Consider the following 20,707-nt stretch of genomic DNA (forward strand, 5'->3'; position numbering starts at 1 on the left):
GTTGGGGAGAACTATATACTCCTATATGTACTTACTTTGCCTTTTTATTCTTATCTCTAATTGATAGTTTAAAGTATATTTCTTACCTTTTGCCAGTATTGACATTTTAAGTCAGGTAATATCTGTGTTTTAAATAAGCAGCAGAGGTGAATGCTGCCCTGTGCATGTGGGATGTTTAGCAGCTAGCCTCTGTCTCTAGATGCCAGCAGCATCTCCCAAGTTGCAATAACCAGAAGTGTCTCTAGACATTGCCAGACGTCCCTGTAGGGGTCAGAATCACCTCTAAGAACTGCTGGTTTGCGGTCTAACATGATAGATACACATGTTCAGAGTTCTCTCTAGGACAGCTCATACTAAAGACAGGGCAGTTAATAAAACCAAAGTTTGGTGTATTGCAAATCACTTTTAGTCTTTCCACCTCATCAACCCCCTGCCACACAATACTGAATGATTTAATTTTTTATGTTAGCACTTTCCATATTTTGTGGGGTATGATAGATGCTACTTGTGAGTCTCTAAGTCAATCCTGAATTTTAATTCTTTGTGTTACTTTTTATCTTTTTTGTCTTTATATCCTTGGAGCACCGAGTATTGTATGTTTTAGAAGTGAGTGCTTAATTGTCCGTTGTCTTAATAGGTATTTTATGTGTAAAAGTTGCTTAATTAATATTAACCACGTCTAGATTGCAGTCTTAAAATGAAGTACTTTACTGGTAGTTGTCTCATAAGATTCTGCAGTTGTATGAATAAATGTAAATAAATTTTAAGGTTTCACATTGTGCCTTGACTTTATAAAATAATTATATAACAGCAAGTTTACTGATCATCCCTAAAATTATTCTCTTTGAAGTTGTTTTAGTGAAATGTATTGATGGACTAGATAACTTGGATATATTGTAAAGTTAATTAATAGGTCTGACATTATAAGCTTTGTAGTTTTTGTAAAGCTCTCAATATTCCATATTATTAAAAAATAAATGTAACTTAATTCTTCTTGAGTGTGTTGTAATGTGGGCCAAATGTTTTGAGAGGTTTTTCTTTTTTGTGATTCATAAAGTGTTTATATTTGTAATTACTAGCCTTGCGCTTTTTTGTGTTATAGGCATATGGTTGATGATATGCTAAGTGCAGATGATGTCAGTTGCAGTAGCTCCCAGGTCAGTGCAAAATCAGAAAAAAATATGGCTGATTTTGATGGTGAAGAATCTGGGTGTGAAGAGGAGCTAGTTCAGATTAATTCACATGCAGAGCTAACATCTCATCTCCAACAACATCTTCCCAATTTAGCATCTATTTACCATGAACATCTTAGTCAAGGTAAGATTCTATAGTATAAAATACATTACTTTCTTTAAAATAGGCGAAATATATGTTACATTGTTAAAAGAAAACAATAGTTAAAGTTACGATACTTAAATGTTTTTTTTTGCCCAATAACTTTCATATGGTAGTCTTTGCAAGGGAATGAAATTACTGCGAGTACTCCATCATGGATATAAAGGCAGCAATCCTATCAAGTTATTTAGGTAGGGAAGGAAATATGTATAAAAATCATAACTTAGAAAATAAATTACTATTAGATTTTCTATTTGAAATTTTAGAACCTAAAAGTAGGAGATTACACAGGATCATATATTGTTTGATTCTACTTACATAAAATGCCTAGGTTTGGCACATCTATAGAGACAAAAGTAGATTAGTGATACCTAAAGCTAGCGAACATTGGGGGGAAATAAGGGGAGGGGTGACTACGAAATGGCAAGGTGTTTCTTCCATTTGGGGTGATGAGAATGTTAAAAACATGATGGTTCTAATCACTTTAAATCACCTAAAAAAAGTGATAGGACATAACCAGACTTGGAAAAATGGAGATTAGAGGAGCTTAAAGAATAGTAAAAGAAAAAGAAGGAAGGGCAGAAAAATTTAAGAGGAAAAAATTTTATTTTATTTTTTCTTCATGCTTTTTACTTTTTATTTTAAAAAAACTTTTTATTGTAGTTGACTTATTGGTTTCAGGTGTACAACATAATGATTTGACATTTATGTACATTACAAAATGTTCACTAGAAGTATAGTTACCATCTGTACCACAGAAAGTTATTACAATTTTACTGACTGTATTCCTAATGCTGTAATTTTTTTATCCTTGTGACTTATTTATAACTGGAAGTTTGTACCTCTAAATCCCTTCACCTGTTTTGTCTATCCATCACCCCTTTCCTCTCTGACAACCACCAGGTTGTTTATCTGTTATAAATGGGTCTGTTTCTGTTTTTCTTTGTTCATTCATTTGTTGTTTAGATTCCACACATAAGTGAAATCATATGGTGTTTTTCTCTGACTTAATTCACTTAGCATAATACCCTCCAATTCTGTTGATGTTGGAAATGGCAAAATTATACTTTTATGGTTGAATAATATTCTATTATGTATATATACCACACTTTCTTCATCCATTGATCTATTGATGGACACTGGTTGCTTCCATGTCTCATCTACGCCTCGGTTATTGTAAATAATGCTGCAGTGAACATAAGAATGCAAAAATATGGAAAAATGATTCTAGAATTGGCAATTTAAAGGTCTTGTATCCAACCTCATGCTTGGTTAGGTACCATCCACACTTGCTAGCCTAGGAAATGGGTTTTGAGATGCCAGTATGTTACAAACTAAACCTGGTGGGTAGGTTTATGCTAATAGGCTATGCTCATACTTGGTGACACAACTTGGGGACCCTTAGAAACAAGTGACTGATTTCAAATGTTACTTATACATAATCTGGATGAGATGACCTTCAGTTTTTTTATGGTTGTATTATTATGGTTATTGAGGCTAATTTGAATTTGATACCACATTTAAAAAGTTTTCACCATTCTTCTGTTCTTAACCCATTTTCCTTAGTCAGTATAGTACATACTTTTTTACTTCATGAAGTTATAGAATTGAGAATTATTCGATGTATTAATGCTCTTCAAATTACTGTGTATTTAATACTGTGAAGAACTCTGCCAGCAGTAAGACAAAGAATTCAATTTAAAAATGGGCAAAGATTTGAACAATTCATTCATAAAAGAAGATGCAGAAATGGTGAATAAATACATGACAAAGTTGCTTGATATCTCTAGTTACCTGGCAAATGCAAATGAAAAGCGCTGTGGTGGTACTGCTACATACCTACTAAATGGGTGTTCGCAAATGCTACTAAGGATAATAGAGCATCTAGTATTCTCATATATTGCTATCAAGGAGTATGAAACAGTACAGTCAGTTTGGAGAACTGTTTTATCAATCTCATATAAAATTAAACATGTACTTACTGTGTGACCAACAATTCCTGTTTTAGGTATTTACCCTAGAGAAATAAAAACATATATCCACAAAAAAATGTATACATGAATATTAATAGCTGCTTCATTCATAACTTAAGTTGGAATTAACTGGTAGATAAATTGTACATTTACATAGTGGAATACAAGTCATAAAAAGGAAAGTACTAATACATGAAATATCATGGCTGAATATAAAAGACATCAGTTTAAGCAAATGAAGTTAGAAAGAAGAGTAAATGCTGTATGTCATTTATATATAGTTCTAGAATATTCTAAAGTAATTTATAGTGGTTGGAATCTAATGAATGATTACCTAAGGTTTGGTGATGGGGATTGATTATCAAGGGAACTTTTTTTGGGTTGATAAAAATGTTCTGTGTCTTGATTAAGTACTTTTATTTTAGTAAAATTAATTTTAGAAAGTAAACACCAAAACCACTCCCAACCCCACCCCCAAGCCCCCCAGAAAGGGCAAGCCACAGACTAGGAGAAATACTTGCAAATTATATAGGCTTTGGATATGGGCTTATATTTAGAACATATAAGAACTTTTACAACTCAATAATTAATAACAATTAAAAAGTGAGAGATGATTTATTTCACCAAAGAAGGTATACGGATAACTAATAAAACACATAAGATGTTCAACATCTTTAGTTATTAGGGAGTTGCAAATTAAAAACCACAGTGAGATTCTATTGCATACCTATTAGAATGGCTAAAATTAAACATCATACCCATGTATTGGGGTGGGTAGAGGAACAGGAACTGGCACCCTGATACACTCTTGGTGCGAATGTATGATGGCACAACCACTTTGGGGAACAGTTTAGCAGCTTCTTCAAATATTAAATGTACGTTTACCTTATGACCCAACATTTTCACTCCTAAGTATTTACCCAAGAGAAAGGAAAACATGCGTCCATACAAAGTCTTATAACACAGATGTTTATGGCAGCATTATTCATATTAGCCCCAAACTGGAAATTATTCAAATGCCCGCTAACTAATGACTGTATAAATAAAATTCAGTATTTCTGCGTGATGTAATATCATTCTGTAATTACAGAGAACACATTGCTGATAGGTGTTTTAACATGGGTGAACCTCAAAAGACATTCTGCTGAGTGAAACAAGTCAGACAAAAGAGACAAAAGACTATACTTACTGAATGATTTGATTTACATGAAACTTCTGGAAAAGGCTGAATTAATGGGGATGGAAAAACAAAGTTGGGCTGGATAATGGGAATCTGGGATTAGTGTAGTTAGGATGAGAGAATGCTTTAGAGTGGTGAAAATATTCTAAAACTTGTGATGGTTGCACAATTCTTTTAATGAAGTCAGTGTTAGGTGTACAATTAAGTAGGGAAATGGCATGGTAAAGCTGTTGACAAAGACAAAAAGAAGTATTTTTGCTTAATATAACAGAACTAGTGAGAATTTATTTAGCCTATTCAGAAAGGCTGAGTTATTATAACAAGCTTTCAATTTAATTGAATGTTTTGAGTAAATCGTCTCCAATAAAATTTTTTTTTTTCACTGTAGGTATATAAGACACTATACAGGAGATCATTTAAAGGAATGTCCCTTGGCTATAGAATTATTTTAAGTAAATTGTTGTCCTTATGCTTATTTGGGTTTCAAGTATTTATATATAGTTCTCTAAACATGTGGAAAACATTAAATAATCATACTTACTAGAGATGGTGAGGAGACTAGAAAACTCATTTCGCTTTAGTCTTACCAAACTCTAAACATACTATTCTGTGCCATTCATAAGGCAGCTGTTGTGCTAACCTTAATGTTTTTATTTGGTGTTGAAGAGATTTATTTTACTTTGGATTTGTTAACTTTATGAATGCTATATTTCACTTCACAATTTCAGTCAGCTGCATTCCTCTATAGTGTGCTATATTTTGCTCTTTCAGGACCTGCAGTTCATAAACATCAATTCAACAGTAATGCTGTGACAGATATTAATTTGGATAATGTTTGCAAGAAAGGAAACACTTTGTTGTGGGATATAGTCCAAGATGATGATGCAGTAAGTTGTTAGAACCAAAAGACTACAAAATTAGAGCAAAATGCAATCAGGATAAACAGTAACTTTATGTATATACATTTTTTGTAGGTTAATCTTTCTGAAGGATTAATAAATGAAGCAGAAAAACTTCTCTGTTCCTTAGTATGTTGGTTTACGGATAGACAGATTCGAATGAGATTCATTGAAGGTTGCCTTGAAAATTTAGGAAACAACAGGTAAATAGGAATTTAAAAATTTTTGGTGCAGTTGTTAAAGTTCATTTTGTGGATTCTTACTGCTTACATATGGTGAATTCATAGAGTGTAATGTACCATTATTAGCCTGTTTTATAGTAATTGTGGTTTTCATATCAGGTTTAAAGACTTTCCTCTCCCAGGGTTCATATTTTTCTTTATCACTCAGTCTTGCTTTGTTCAGCACTTTTTGGCACTCTTGCTAAGATCTGCTCAGCAGAAATGAAGGACTAATAATAATACATATTCTCTTGATTCTTGCAACACAGTAGTGATTACTCTTTTTTTGAAATTACAGTTAAATATTCTTGAAGTGTGTTACATATAAAGGAAGTTAAATAAGATAAGTTAAACTTACCCTGAAATGTAAACATTTTGGTAATGACATTGTCCTTCCATCTGGGTAGATCTTTTTGTACTTTGAGTCCTGTAATGCATAAAGAATTAGGTTAATGTTTTTCTCTAGTTTAAATTCTGCAATATATTTATATACTTCTGATTTGGGCTCAAGTGATTATCACACGTTTCTTGATTTTCAGTTCTGTTCCACTGGTACAATTTCAGGTTTCCTTTTACTTACAGTACTTTGATGTTTCATTCTCTGACATAGTGAATTACATTACTAATTGAATATTTTATATATTATATTACAGTTTTCAGCTTACCTCTGCTAAGAGCTGATAGAAATGTCTTTATTGAACACTTAAGTGCTACAAAATATTTTTTTTACTTCTTTGAATTAGAAAAAGTATGTGCAATATTCTATTTTCTACTCTTTATGAAGACCTGTAATTTGAATAGTCAGATTTAAAGTTGATTGTTCATGCAGGTATAAACCACTGATAGACCTCAGGTAGTGGATCAACTACCTCATTTGGCATGTATTAGTTAAAAGGAATGCTTTTAATAGCTGGGTGATACATTTCATCATTTTCATAGGTATTATAGCAGTTAATTTTAAAATGTAAATTGTCTTTTAAAAGTCAGTTTTTCGGAGGTCTTATCAGTTTATATTACTATGTGCATCTGCATACCCTGTGACCCAGCAATTCAGATACTAAGAATGTGCCCTACAGAAATACATCTGGGCAGTCAACAATATTCATAGCTGCACTACCAGACTAACTAAATATTCTTTGCATGGCTATCCAAGTGCCAAAAGAGTAGAAAGGAAAATTAAATTACAGGCTGTTGGTTGAATGAAATAGTACATAACAATAACAGTGAATGAAGTACGACTGCACAGAAAAGTGTAGATGAATCTCACAAACATGTTGAGTGGGAAAGTATATCTCTGTTACTCCATTTATATAAAGTTTAAGAACTGGAAAACTATTGTATTTAATAATCAGGATGATAGTTACTGTTGGATTGTTCATGAATGGAAGTGGCCAAAATGAAGGAATCTAGTATGCTGGTAGTGATTTATTTCTTGATGTGGGTGCTGATTGCAAAGGTTGTGTTCACCTAATTTTTAAAATTTTCACTCATTTTTACACACATTTTTGTGTGTTATACTTCAATTAAAAATCCCTGTGAAATATGAAATATCATGTGGCCTTGAAGAATCCTTTTCTCAAAGGTGGTGTAATGATGTGGGCGTATACGCACAGACCCATCTGTTAAAAGTTGCAAGCAATGTGTGAGACTGTAAAATGGTTATTTCTCTGAGAGGAATGAGTTATTTTTTTCTTCTTTATGGTTTTTTATTTTCCTTTTTTTTTCACAGCATATATTTCTCATAAGTAGAGAAATTTAAAAGGAACAAAAGGAAAAATCTGTGTGTAAAATGGAAAACTATCAATCTGGATTTTTTAAAAAATTTGTCCAGCCCCAACTATTTGAAAATGATTCATAGTTTTCATTTTTTTGAGACAATCCCTGTGCCCTAATATAGTTACTTAATGGTTTATTGAATATCTAATAAACATAAATATTATGTTGAAACTCATTTTGCCCTCAAATTTTACTACTCACAGAGTTGCTATATCATGCTAGTCTTCCTATGAATGACGTGAGTCATATATGACAATACTTAGAGCATAGTGGCATTTTTCACCCTGGGAATGCAACACGTCTAGTTTATACCAGTTAAATTTGGTGAAGTTACTATGCAAATTGAAAAAATTAGTTTTGAACATATTTAAAAACTAATTAGCCTATGTTTCCTGGTAAACTAGTTGTTTTCAGTGAGGGTTATTTTTTTTCTCCAGACAATGCCAACCAGGATATTTTTGTTTTCACACTAATGAGCAGTATTGGAGGTGTTACTGTTGTCCAGGGATGCTACTAAACATCCCTCAATGCAGAGGACAACCCCCCACAACAAAGAATTATCTGGCCAAAATGTCAGTAGTGACATCAGTGTTTTGACGAATCCTGTTCTAAACACACGGATCCTTTCTCCAAACCTAGTTCCCTGGGTTTGCCATACAGCAAGGAAAGAATGTTACCCAAGTATACTCAAATTGATAGGCAAGCCCTTCCTTATGTTGAAACAAACAAATGGGCCAGTGCAACCTTAACTCATTTACTATTTTCCTTACATTTGACAAAAAACAGAGAGGTCTACTTCTTTTTGATGTCAATTTTTTATGTACTTATAGAGGTTTTATGTTTCTTTTTATTTTCTCTATGTTTTCTCATTTTCTTTCCAGTTCCCCATTTGCCATGGCTTATATCCTTGTGAACATTTTTTTTCCCCCTTGGTCATATTCCAATTTATTTTATAAAATGAGCTTAGCCTTTTTTTTTTTTTTTTTGAGAGGGTATTTCTCCTATTTATTGATCAAATGGTTGTTAACAACAATAAAATTCTGTATAGGGGACACAATGCACAATCATTAATCCACCTCAAGCCTAATTCTCATCAGTCTCCAATCTTCTGAAGCATAACGAACAAGTTCTTACACGGTGAACAAATTCTTACATAGTGAATAAGTTCTTACATGGTGAACAGTACAAGGGCAGTCATCACAGAAACTTTCGGTTTTGATCACGCATTATGAACTATAAACAATCAGGTCAAATATGAATATTCGTTTGATTTTTATACTTGATTTATATGTGAATCCCTTATTATTATTACTATTATTATTATTTTTAATAAAATGCTGAAGTGGTAGGTAGATGCAAGATAAAGGTAGAAAACATAGTTTAGTGCTGTAAGAGAGCAAATGTAGATGATCAGGTGTGTGCCTACAGACTAAGTATTAATCCAAGCTAGGCAAGGGCAACAAAACATCCATGGATGCAGAAGATTTCTCTCAAAACACGGGGGCTGAGGTTCTATCCCTCACCTCTGTTGATCCCCAATTTCTCACCTGATGGCCCTCCTGCGACTGTGCCGGTCTTAGGTTGTTCCTCCCTTGAGGAATCTTACCCATCTCTGGCTAACCAGTCATCTTCCGGGGCCATACAGGGAAATGTAAAGTTGGTAAGTGAAAGAGAAGCAATATTGTTTGAGAAGGTTAGCTTTTTACTTCTTTGCAGATTTATGCCCTGTGGTTTTTATGCCCAGCATTTGTCTTGAGGTATCTTTACCACTTGGAAGAATTGTGATACTCGGTAATGTCGTTATGAGGCATGAATTCTATTTAAGGGTTGTAATTAGGAAGGAAGAAGAAAAGCTATAGAAGTAGCAGACGGAAGAAAATCTGGGAAGATTGATTATTTCTTTGACATATCTTCTTGTAGAGTAACTTCAGCATGTATAGGTTTTAAACTACTAATTAAATTGCGCACACACATTAACATAATAGGAATACAGTTACATAACCAAAGCATACCTATAATTACCAGCCGTCTCCAGTAAAACCAAGAAAACCAGTTAGGCAGACTAGGCATTTGTGAAAACTTATCTATGATATGATGGATATTGTCTAACTGATTTTGAATAGTTTGAGAAAAATCAGAACTGTTCACATCCCATATGTTCTTTTAATAGTCTGTAGAGCTTAGCCTTTTTTGAACAGTAATAAGGGCTCATTACTTGTCAGGAAGCATAGAGATCTGAAAAAGATAAAGTTTTCTATAAATTGCCCATAATTCTTCCATTTATATGTAGTAACTATAAATACTTTTTAAAAATGCCTGCATATTGGGATTGATTAATGACTGTGCATTGAGTCCCCTATACAGAATTTTGTTGTTAACAACCATTGATCAATAAATATGAGAGATGCCCTCTCAAAAAAAAAAATGCCTGCGTAGTCTGTCTGTCTGATAAACAAGTGTCTTGTGTACATTTAGCCTTAGGCACATTGTTATGTAGGCACATAATAATATTTTCACAGTGCAGGAAGTTTAAAGTCACACACAGAAGCACATAGTAGACTGGTTTACAGAATGTTGTTAACAAGTGAGAGCATGAGACAGACAGTAGATCCCACAATGAAAAGTCCATTACTTTTCAGCTTAATGTTTGTTGCCAAGGATAAGAGATAAGACTGCTTGCTGTCCATTGAGTAGGGTGGAAGTACGGGGTTGGGTTGTAATCGATCCCTTCAGTATTTTATGTTTACTAGATGGCAGGTTTACATCTTGTGCCTAGGTGGCCCCTGAAATTCTGTAGCCTCCTAAGAATTAAATTGAGACTTTGGAAACCTATCCAGTATGCTGTTTTTTGCCACTCTTGATCCACTGTAGGTACTTTAACCCACGTGTTCAAAGTTTTTGCCACTGTCTACGAGATTTCCTTAGTAAAATTGCTTGTGTCAAGGATCCTGTTTACATAAATGTTCATATAATTAAGATATGGATGGTACTATATATATTGTTTTGTTTTCCCTCCATAAGACTGCATTGTATGCAGCATTTCATGTCAACTTTTAGTATATACTATCATTTATGACTAAATAGCATTTTGGTAGGATATATTAGTCTTCTTAAAATATGGAGTCAGGGATTAGGGAAAAAAATCATCCAAACATGACTGTGAAGACCACCAGCAAACATGTTCATTCTACTAAGGCAACATAAATTGTTAATTCTCATAAGAACACACTGTTGCCTAGTAATAAGCTTCTGGTTATAACAAAAAACCCTGAAAATCAAGTAAAGGCAGTGAGGGTAGTAGCATTATTTGAGTCTTTATTAGCATCTTGTTATTCTAGATCCTTGAACCTTTTTATCCTAAACACTGTTGCCTGGGATTGTGTGTTTGATATCTGAAATTTTCACTCTTGGAAGAATCTATGGAATGTGAGATTGAATATAACAACCCTTTTTTATACTGAGGTTTTTAAGTATTTAAGCAGTTAAAACTATTTGGACAAAAAGTTAAGTCAATGTAATAAGTCAATGTAACTCATAGCTGTTCCAGGAAAAATTCTACAACATAATTTTAATTGGAACAAGTTGGTAGATCGGGTGATATTTCCTTTAACATTTGAAATATAAATTGTTATTGTCATCAAATTATCTTGCCCATTTTTTATATATGCTACTGATTTTCAGCCTATAATCAATACTTCATATTGTTTTTCTTTTTAAGTTTATCAGTTTGAATAAAATGCCCTATTGTTTTGGGATCACTTTGAATCTACATTTACTGATTTCTTATAAAGTATTCTTAAATGGGTAGCACTTAAAATGTGTGTCTTCTATATTTAAATTTTTTAAGGAGGAAAATGTGCAATTTTTCTGATTACCTTAGGAAAAACTTTTTAAAAAGTTTGTCATCCAAGATGTAATCATTCCATGATAATGCAGTGTTTATATTATAAAATGTGGGGAAAGCATTCTTCTTAGGATAAGAGTAGAGGGAAGATGAGTCCTCTTTCTACATTACTATTTTTAGTTCTTTTTTTATATGAATTTGCCATTATCCATTCAACTCAACCAGTATCCCCTCAGTGCCTGGCTTCCTATTCTCTAATGTCAAGCAGCATTACATTTTATAAAATGAAAATATGTTATTGTAGAAAATTGACAAGTAAATTTAAGCAATCTAGACTCCTAACACCATTAACTGCAAAAGACATAATTTAATAAATTTTCAGAAAATATAAAAATCTTGACACAATAAATGAGTTGCCATAGTTCTTCTTAAAGGAAATTATATTTGGTATCTGCATTTTAAAAATACTGTTGTAATCACATTAGGCAAACAAGTTTTGAAATTTGCTTTTGTGATTTTAGGTGAAACTTTTCTGTATCTTTTTTTCTTTGTGGTATCTTTTATTGATTTTATGCTTGTAAAGCCTTAAGTCAAATTTAATATATATTCTAGCTTTTTATGTCTTAATTTTTAAGATAAACTCTGCTAATGTCCCTAAAGTTCTGACAGAGGATTTTAGTTAAAGAATCTCAAATTGATTTCCCCCTGACCCTCCATGGTCCATTTCCCAGGCATCATTACTGTGCAACTTGTTTGAAAAATGTTAAAAATTTTTAATATTTAAGAATACACAACATTTTAAATGTTTCAGAATATTCAAAGAATATTTGCTTTGTACTTACTGGATATCAGACATTTACTATCTCTGTTACCTCATGGTATTCTCCTTAATCTGTTTGATCCTCTAACATTCTGTTAGCATGTTGTTTGTTTTGTCATTTGATAGTATTTCTCTTCTGTCCTCATTCGTCATGACAGTTATATAACGTTTACACTGTTGGTCTTCCTCCTTCCTTGATAATTTTGCCTTTAAGTTCTTTACTTTTCATTATGTAGACAAGTACATATATTTGGTGTGTACCATGTGCAAGGATTTTTAATCAATAAGACAGTCTTTGTGCTCATCAAGCACATTCTAGTGTTAGATACATTAAATAAAGGAACATTCATTAGGTGATAGTGAATGAAGAAAAATCTATTGGAAATGAATCAAGAGGAATAAAAACATTTCTGGGGGCAACGGTATGGTATTATTTAATGTAATGTCAGATCATCCTTTCTGTTAACAGCTGAGGAAACCTGACTAAAGTTAAGGGAAGGGAGTCTTGCAGATAGATATTTAGTTAGCATTCCAACAGAGGCAATAGCAAAGGCTCTGAGGTAGCAAAAAGGGATAGCAAAGAGGAATATTAGAAAGAAATTCAGTTAGACTGGTAAGTGGAATGGGGACAGATCTCACAGTGCTTTGTAGCACAAGTATTTTTTATTTTGTTCAGTAACAGGAAGTTTTCTCTCTAATTTTCCTACTCAGTATTTACCAGTTTCCTTCCCATTCAGAAGTACAACCTCAAAAAGAGCTAATCTCAAAAAGAGCCACTTTTTAGGAGACTTGTACACCATACCTGTAGGTAGGGTGGAACATTACTCTGAAAAATCTTTGATGAAGCAGTTTTGGCTCCTGAACATACAAAAAAAAAAAAATCAGTACCATATTTGAGTTAGTCCTGTTTTCTTCCAAGGCTCTTGTAGCCACCCTCCATTGTCCACTGAGACTTCTGAAATTTGTCTATCATTTTCTTCCTTATACTTATATCCCTTCTTTCAGAAAATAGGCAAACTCAGATCTACTTGAGGTTTTGGAATGATGTCTTAATCCCTTTTTTACTTCTTCACACTTGAGGTGTGTTTCCCTTATTAACATGGCTCATAATGCAATGATTTTCAACTTGGGTGCACATCATATTGAGAGTTAGGAAGTGGTAATTTGTATATTTTGAAAACTGCTCTCTGTATTATTGCTGCTCAGAATGTGGTCCACAAACCAGCAGTATATGAGTATCATTTGTGAGCTTATTAGAAATACAAAAATTACCTAGATGCACAGAATCAAAATTTCCCTTTTTGACAAAATTCCTCCAGGTGAATGAAGTATACATAAAATTTTGAGAAACCCTGGTCTAGATTACTTATTGCTCTCTATTTTCCTTCATTAAATCTTCAGAAGCATTCATGACTCTTTAAAGAATACTTTCATGAAAAAAAATTGCTTTTAAACGCTCTTTTATTTTTAGATTATAGTGTATTTTACTTTAAAAGTCTTGGTTTGATATTTAAAACTTGAATTTCTTGTCTCAATATACATAGAAAAGATAATTTTAATGTTTGCATAGGAATTATTTTTATGTGAAGTCCTTTAAATGTTTTTTTCATTAAAGTATTTAAATAGCTGAATTTTTGTAAAAAGCTAGAATTACTGATAGTGGTTAAAATTATTTTATTCCTGTAAATACCTCTCTTTACTGTTTCAGATCAGTAGTAATTTCACTTCGTCTTCTTCCAAAACTATTTGGTACTTTTCAGCAGTTTGGGAGCAGTTATGATACACATTGGATTACAATGTAAGTAAATAAAAGAAACAAATGTATTCATTTTAAAGGTTCTTTTTTTTTTTCAAGTCATAGTTATCAAAGTTTTGAATAAATTACTAGATATTCTGCAAGAGGAAAATCTGAATTTGGTGTGGTTCACATGTTTTCTTAGATTTCTCAGAATGCCATCTCTGCCATTTAGCCCCTTTGAGATTACATCCCTATCAGCAGGAAAATCTGACTTTTGTATTCCTTGTAGTGTGAGAAAAATACTGTAGCACTTAGTGTTCTAATTTGAGGGTGAAGATTTTTAGTGTATCTGGCCATAGCAACTCCTGAAAAAGATGCACACTAAAATAAACAATTTAGGGTGCTTTTAATTTTTCCCATTACTAGGAATTAGTTCTAGACATTACATCATGTTAAGGATAATATTGGCACTACCCTATTAGTCCTTTACATTTATAGAAAATTTGTGATTAATAAATGTTAAAGAATTCTTTCAAAGATAGTGAAATTGATTTGTTTGGCAATATTCTAAAAGAAAGTAGGCTATCATAAGCACTTCATTTAATCTGTAAAAATGTTATTTGATATATTCTAAATAGGCTTTTGGAGAGATTTCAGAGACCTATTTTTGGAAAAATTATATCCATTGAAGGATTGATTCATTGTAAGGTCAAGTAGGATGACTTTTTACCTGATTTCTTCTCAAATCTAAGATTTGATAGATGGTAAGGGTACTGTTTGCTTTTAAAATGAATTATTTAAAAAATTCTTGGAAGTCTAAACTATAGTTCTAAATAGGATGAAGTTAGTCTTCTGAGATATAGCCTTGTCATTTATTGCTCTTTTAAAGGGGATGTCTTTAACTGGAACCTCTATTATTTTTCAAAAACCATCTTAGAATCTCTCTCTTTGGTTAATACTACAATATGACTCTTGTGACAGTTCTGTTTGGGAGTGTAAGGAAGGCCCTTGAGATATTAAACCAGAAAGATGGAGGAAAGCATTTAGCATTCTTTAAGTACAAGAATTGCATGAGTCCTGTTCCATTGACTCTTCCGTAGTTTTGAAATGACTGAATTACAATATTCTAAAGTATTAAAGGAATTTACTTGTAGCTAACTTGGGAAAGTTAGTGATGTATTGTAGCCATTTGAGGAGGTTAATCGTGAGGAGGAATAAAGGCTAACATTTTTTTATAGAAATGGAAACTCTGAATATTCAGTGACTGATCAGGTACCTGAACTTAACTATATTGAGTTGAAACCCTTTTAGCTTGTTCCTTAAATTAAATGTAAATAAATTGTTAATGGCAGTTCATTATGAGACTGGTATCCTAAATCCCATCAAGTGTATCACATAACTGAGCTCCTGTGGTTAGTTGGCAGCAGTGAATTAAAAACTTAAACTTGTGAATCTAGTATGTGCAGCAGCACTCAAAATTTGGTATATATATTTTCTCTTAAGCTCTCTTGGCCCATATTTTAAAACTGGAAATTGTTATCCCTGATCCTTTTAGTAAATCTGGGGGTAACCCAGCAGACAGACTTCAGGAGTTCAGCTTACTTGTCTAAAGCCCTGCAGCAAGTGTGTTGGAATGGGTGTCAAACCTAAGTCTTACTGAACATTTTCTTTCTACCCCCTTGACCTTCATTGAGTGATTGTCAAGGCAAGAGTTAACTTATTTCGAAAAGAGGGCTACAGCAAAAAACATGATGTAAATTACATTAGAAATCTTGGAAGTTTAGTATTTATATGCATTTTAGCAGATGTTTTGCTAATCCATTTAGCAGAAATAGATTGTTAGTTATGGAAGTAATGAACCTTGGGATCTCTATTTTTATCACTACTTTTTTTATTCTAGTGTTTATAGGTTATTATGGAGCTGAATACCAAAATGTGTTTTTTTTAATATTTAAAAATAAACACAAATTATTGATAGTTTTAAAAAAACCTGATTGATTCAGTTAAGTTTTTATGTACTCTATATGTCAAGCACTCTGTTAAATATTGACCAATGTAGTCTATCCTTGTATGGACTGTATTGTACTGTCTCTGCAGTTAACTCGTATTAATCATATATAATTATCATTCTGCCAGAGATTTTATCCCCTTCATAGGGATTGAGTCTAAAAAAATAATGATACTTTAATTTCTTACAAATTAAGGCATATTGCTTTTTATCTTTTCACAATTCAAATAAAAGTAGAACTTGAAAGTTCTTGGTAATTGAAAGACTTTGTATTTGCAGATTTTTTAGATAAATTTTTTTCCCTGCCTATAATTATTTCTCTTACCTTATGCCTTTAAAATTATTTTTTCTTTCATTTGGCCAGGTGGGCAGAAAAAGAACTTAACATGATGAAGCTTTTCTTTGATAATTTAGTCTACTACATTCAAGCTGTAAGAGAAGGAAGACAAAAACATGCACTGTGAGTATCCCTTAGCTAGGTTAATTATGTTTCAGTGCTGATTGTCTTTCCTCTGAAAGGTATTTTTCAGTATTCCTACTTCTTTTCTTTCATATGGTACATAAATGTAATGAAAACTTCAGTTGTAGAAATTTTAAGAGAAAGGCTCTTTTTTAAGTTTAAGAATTCTATAAAGTTATTTTTATAATTTTAGTGTTAGGGAAATGCAGGCTATAAAACTTTTGGAGCGTTAGTTAACTTTCACTACTGATTGTTTTCAAAGTCACTGTTTTCAGGAATTAGAAGTAAACAATTTTTTTCAGAAATCATCAATGTCCTTTTAGTAGGGTGTTGACTGTAGAATTTTTAAATACTTACTTCCAAACAAATATATTTAACATGTAGTTAAGTATGTTAAACAGAGTTTAAAACATTTTCCTTTATTTTAATTGGATACTACTATTAGAGACTTTTGGACCTGTATGGGAAGTTTACAAACTGGGATGGTGTAACTGGTTAACATTTCATCATTAAAAATATTCTTTGAATTTACTGAAGTGACTTTGGATAAGAATTGATAGAAATTGGTTAGTGGCATAGCTGTGTTTAAAGCTTCTTGTAGGGAGATGCTTGCCTGAAAGGAAACACAATGTAAGATTCAGGTTTTTGCTTGTGAATCAGTTGGGGGGCACAGTTGGGAGACCAGCTCAGTGTCAGTATGAGCATTTCAGTGAATAAAAGAAGTAGCTACAGTATTTACTGAGAAAATGTTAGCTTATAAAACTTCCACATAGATGGAAACAAGCAGCTGAGCAAGTATTCAGAAAAGCAATAAACTTTAAGTCATGCTTCTCTCCAAAAACGAATTCACTTACTTTTCCTCACATTTTACTGTGTTCTTCAGAGTACCACCATCCTCCCAATCACCTAAAACTTGGAGACGTGGGGCCTTTTTTGTATTATTCTATTTTCAAACATGAATAATAATAATGATGATGATGATGATGATGATAAAAATAGCCATTGTTCTTCGATACTTACTATATGTCAGATACCATTAAAGTATTAAGTATTCAGTATTAAGTATCAAATTTGAGGTAGGCAGTCTCATTTTAAAAATGAAAACATTTAAGCTATGAGATGACAAGTAACTTGTCTAAGGTCACACATTTAATGAATAGTGGAACTAGGGTTTCTATAATTCATTTACTTTGGTAAGCAAACATTTTAAAAACAGTGCAACAGTCTATTTTCTGTAATTTACTCAAGTGCTATATTTTACTGTCATCAATCTTTAGTTTTCTTACTGCTGAAATATATCCCATGTCTTTTCACAGGTTGACATTCCCACAAACACTATTCCAGTCCTTTTAACCAGCCTTTGGATCAGTCCTCTTGCCTTAGTCACCCCCAAGCCAGTTAATTTCTTATCCTTACTAAATTAGGAAGGCTGTATGGCATTGGTGGAAAGCATGTGGCTTGAAAATCATACACATCTGAATTTAGATTATGAATCTATTATTTTGACCTTATTTCAGTTATTTACCTCTCTAATAAATTAATTATTTACCTCATGAGCTTTTGTGAGGATTAAGTGAAATAATTTAGTAAGTTCACGTGGCACATAGTAGATTATCTGTAAATTGTAGTTATCTGGCTAAAACAAACTACAGTAAAAAAACAAAAAAGAAACTTGCCTCTTACCCCCATTTAGATTCTTTCTGCAGAAAAAAATAAATCGTAGTTTCTTCATCCTCATATTATTCTGAACCCTTGAAAATCTAAAGTTAACAAATTTTTCCTGTTTCATTGTTCAATGATTTTTTAAGGCATCCTATTTTACAAGTCTATCAAATTATTGTTTGATAGCTTTAAATTTATTCTATAGCTTTGCCTACAAAGTCACCTCTACACAAGATGCATTCTCTTTAAATCCCTTTAGAATTCAAAGTGTTCTTCATAGTGTATGTCCTCCTTTAATTTCTGTTCTTGAAGCAGAGGTTGAGGGTATTTATGGTCACTTGATGGAGTATCTCTTTACCTCCTTTATGAAAACCATAAGATCAACAAGGAGCAGAAATAAAACTGCACATGACCAACATCTTCAGCACTTTTAAGAGGCCGAGAATTCAAATTTCCTACAATAGAGAAATAAACACTAAGTTACAAAAGAGCTCCCCCTACAAACAAGGCTTTGGGCTTGAAAAGCAGGGATGGGAGGCTTAAAAGAGAGTAGAAGGCATAGATAAATCATCCTTCAAAAGAGAAAGTTCAACATGAAGTGCCAAAAATGAACATGGATCTGAGACTTGGTTGTTCACAGCATTGGCTGCAGGGAATTTGCCCACTTTGTTAGTGGAACTAGAGGCGGATCCTCACATAAGCATAAAATCTGTGGCAAAAGGATAAACAAATAGTGGAGTGGTGCTCTTGGAGATGAGTTTTATGCTTTCCTAATGTATTCCAGTGTCCTAACAATTCTCCCCATCTGCCTTGTTGTCCGGCTTCTTAGGAACATAAAACCTTAGAACAGAAATGTTGTGTGGACTGTTTTGGAAGCCCCTTGTTCTTTCATGCTGTAAAACAGAGTCGTACATTTGTTACTCTTTGTTAAAGCATACTGACTTCTTCTTCAGTTTGTGGCAAATTATCTTCTCTTTGTTCAGCGGGAATTAGAGTGGCAAGTTGTAAGATTGTCACCTAGGAGAAAAAGACTCTTGTGGCATAAAAGGTAACACTTCAGTTCCTAAATGGACATACTATGTATTTCTTGAAACCAGTGACCTCTAGAGAAAATCCTGTCTGTGTCAACATTGAGGCTACAAAGACAATGATTTTTTTTTTAAGGCATTGTAAAAAAATGTTTCATGCCTTTGGAGAGATTATTTTGTCTTATATTTTCTGTAATGTGAGAAGCCATGGACAACAAACCCATGAGAAGTTCTCAGTATAATAATATCGTATTTATTTTTCATCCCAAGAAATTCCCTGGCTGGTGATTTCAGCAGCTAGTGGGAAACTGACAAAGCAGAGTTCTTTGAAGTGTGGACCTCTACTGTGGCTCTACTGTGGAAGTTGAAGAAGGGAAAACAAAGGGCTTAGATTCATGCCTTCTAGGGTTATGGGATCCTCACTTTAAGATGCAGGTATCAGGGAAGGAATTATTCAGGAAATAAATGCACTTTGGAAAGAATGAGACTTCATTCCACTTTTATGTCTGTAACCAACAACCCCCAGACTCAGGCTCAGAAAACTGCAATAATTTACTTAAAATCACAGAACTGACAGACGATGGAACTGGTATTTGAACCTGTACACCAAAGTCTGCTACAAAATCTCTGTTCTTTTAGTAAAGGATGATAAGCTGTTACAAACTGTTTTTTTAAATTTATCTGGATAGCATTCTAGTTTGTGAGTTGATCAGTGTATTCCCCTTTCACACCCCAGCCACTTTACCAGATGTAGTTTCATCTTCATAAAGGGCACTGCAATGATAATGAAGTAAAAATTCACCTTTTCTTTGCCAACGTTAATACAAGAGAGTAAAGAGCAGCAAGGGGATATCCAGCCAACTCAATCTTTAGAAAACCTTAACTTTAAACTTCTACAGTGAATCTAGTGTAATTTTTGAAACTAGCCAATTTGGGAAGCTTTAAAAATTTGTACGTACTTCAAGATTATAGAAAATTGAAGCTCTTTGACTCTGTGCAACATGGGATATAGATCAGGGCTGAGACTGGCTGCTGCCTTTTTTTGGCACAGTATTCCATCCACAACCAGTCTTTTGATTTGTAACATAGAGGTAAGCACTCATGATTGATTTAGTGTCATTGATTGAGTGTTCGGGTGGGTACCTGTGGAAATTAGAATGTTTGTGATATCATAGACATAGTTCAATGTACAGTTCACAGGGTTGCTGAAGGAATTCTGACCTACAAACTGGTTTATTAGTCCCATCACCCCCAATATCCTTCAGTGACTTCCTTTTCCATCCAGCACAGTACCAAACTCTTCCATCTGATACTCAGGCTGGCCATAGTTGGCTCTTGTCCACCTCTTCAGGCCCATCTCCTCCCCCGCAGACCAACACTTCCTTCTTAAAATGCTGTTTCTTAGCAAATGTCTACAGCTGTATTTGCAGAGAACCATGTGGGCATCTACTTAAAGTTCCAAAGCAAAGAGCAACTCTTACATTAACCACTGAATTTTGTACACATGAATCAAAATTTAGATTTGAAGTAACATTCAAAAATGCCAGTTTTATGTCAGTTGTATCCTTTATGATGAATTAGATTTAGGAAAATGATGTTTTATTAGCATTTCTTGCTTAGGGAATGTAGTATTATAATGGGAAGGACAATAATGAAGCATGAAGTCTTTAGAAAGAGATGCAGTTTTTAATATGCTAACTTCTAATTTATGTGCTTTGTGCATAATTTCAAAATGATATTTCTTTGGTTCCACTGTTGAGCCC

General features: G+C 33.2%; 1 protein-coding gene across 3 annotated transcripts in view; it reads left to right on the forward strand.

Moving 5' to 3' along the window:
* USP34 (ubiquitin specific peptidase 34) overlaps positions 1 to 20,707 on the forward strand; it is a 241,368-nt gene that overhangs the window by 113,467 nt on the left and 107,194 nt on the right. For all 3 annotated transcript variants that reach the window (XR_012121111.1, XM_073212721.1, XM_073212722.1), the window contains 5 exons: positions 1,103 to 1,317; positions 5,260 to 5,375; positions 5,463 to 5,590; positions 13,757 to 13,846; positions 16,159 to 16,254. Coding sequence is in view for 2 of the 3 variants with exons in the window: in XM_073212721.1 (XP_073068822.1) it covers positions 1,103 to 1,317; positions 5,260 to 5,375; positions 5,463 to 5,590; positions 13,757 to 13,846; positions 16,159 to 16,254 (645 nt within the window). In the remaining variant the exon portion in view is untranslated. The remainder of the gene's footprint in view (positions 1 to 1,102; positions 1,318 to 5,259; positions 5,376 to 5,462; positions 5,591 to 13,756; positions 13,847 to 16,158; positions 16,255 to 20,707) is intronic.

Source organism: Manis javanica, chromosome 1, assembly GCF_040802235.1.
Source record: "Manis javanica isolate MJ-LG chromosome 1, MJ_LKY, whole genome shotgun sequence".
In the NCBI taxonomy this organism is placed as follows: domain Eukaryota; kingdom Metazoa; phylum Chordata; class Mammalia; order Pholidota; family Manidae; genus Manis; species Manis javanica.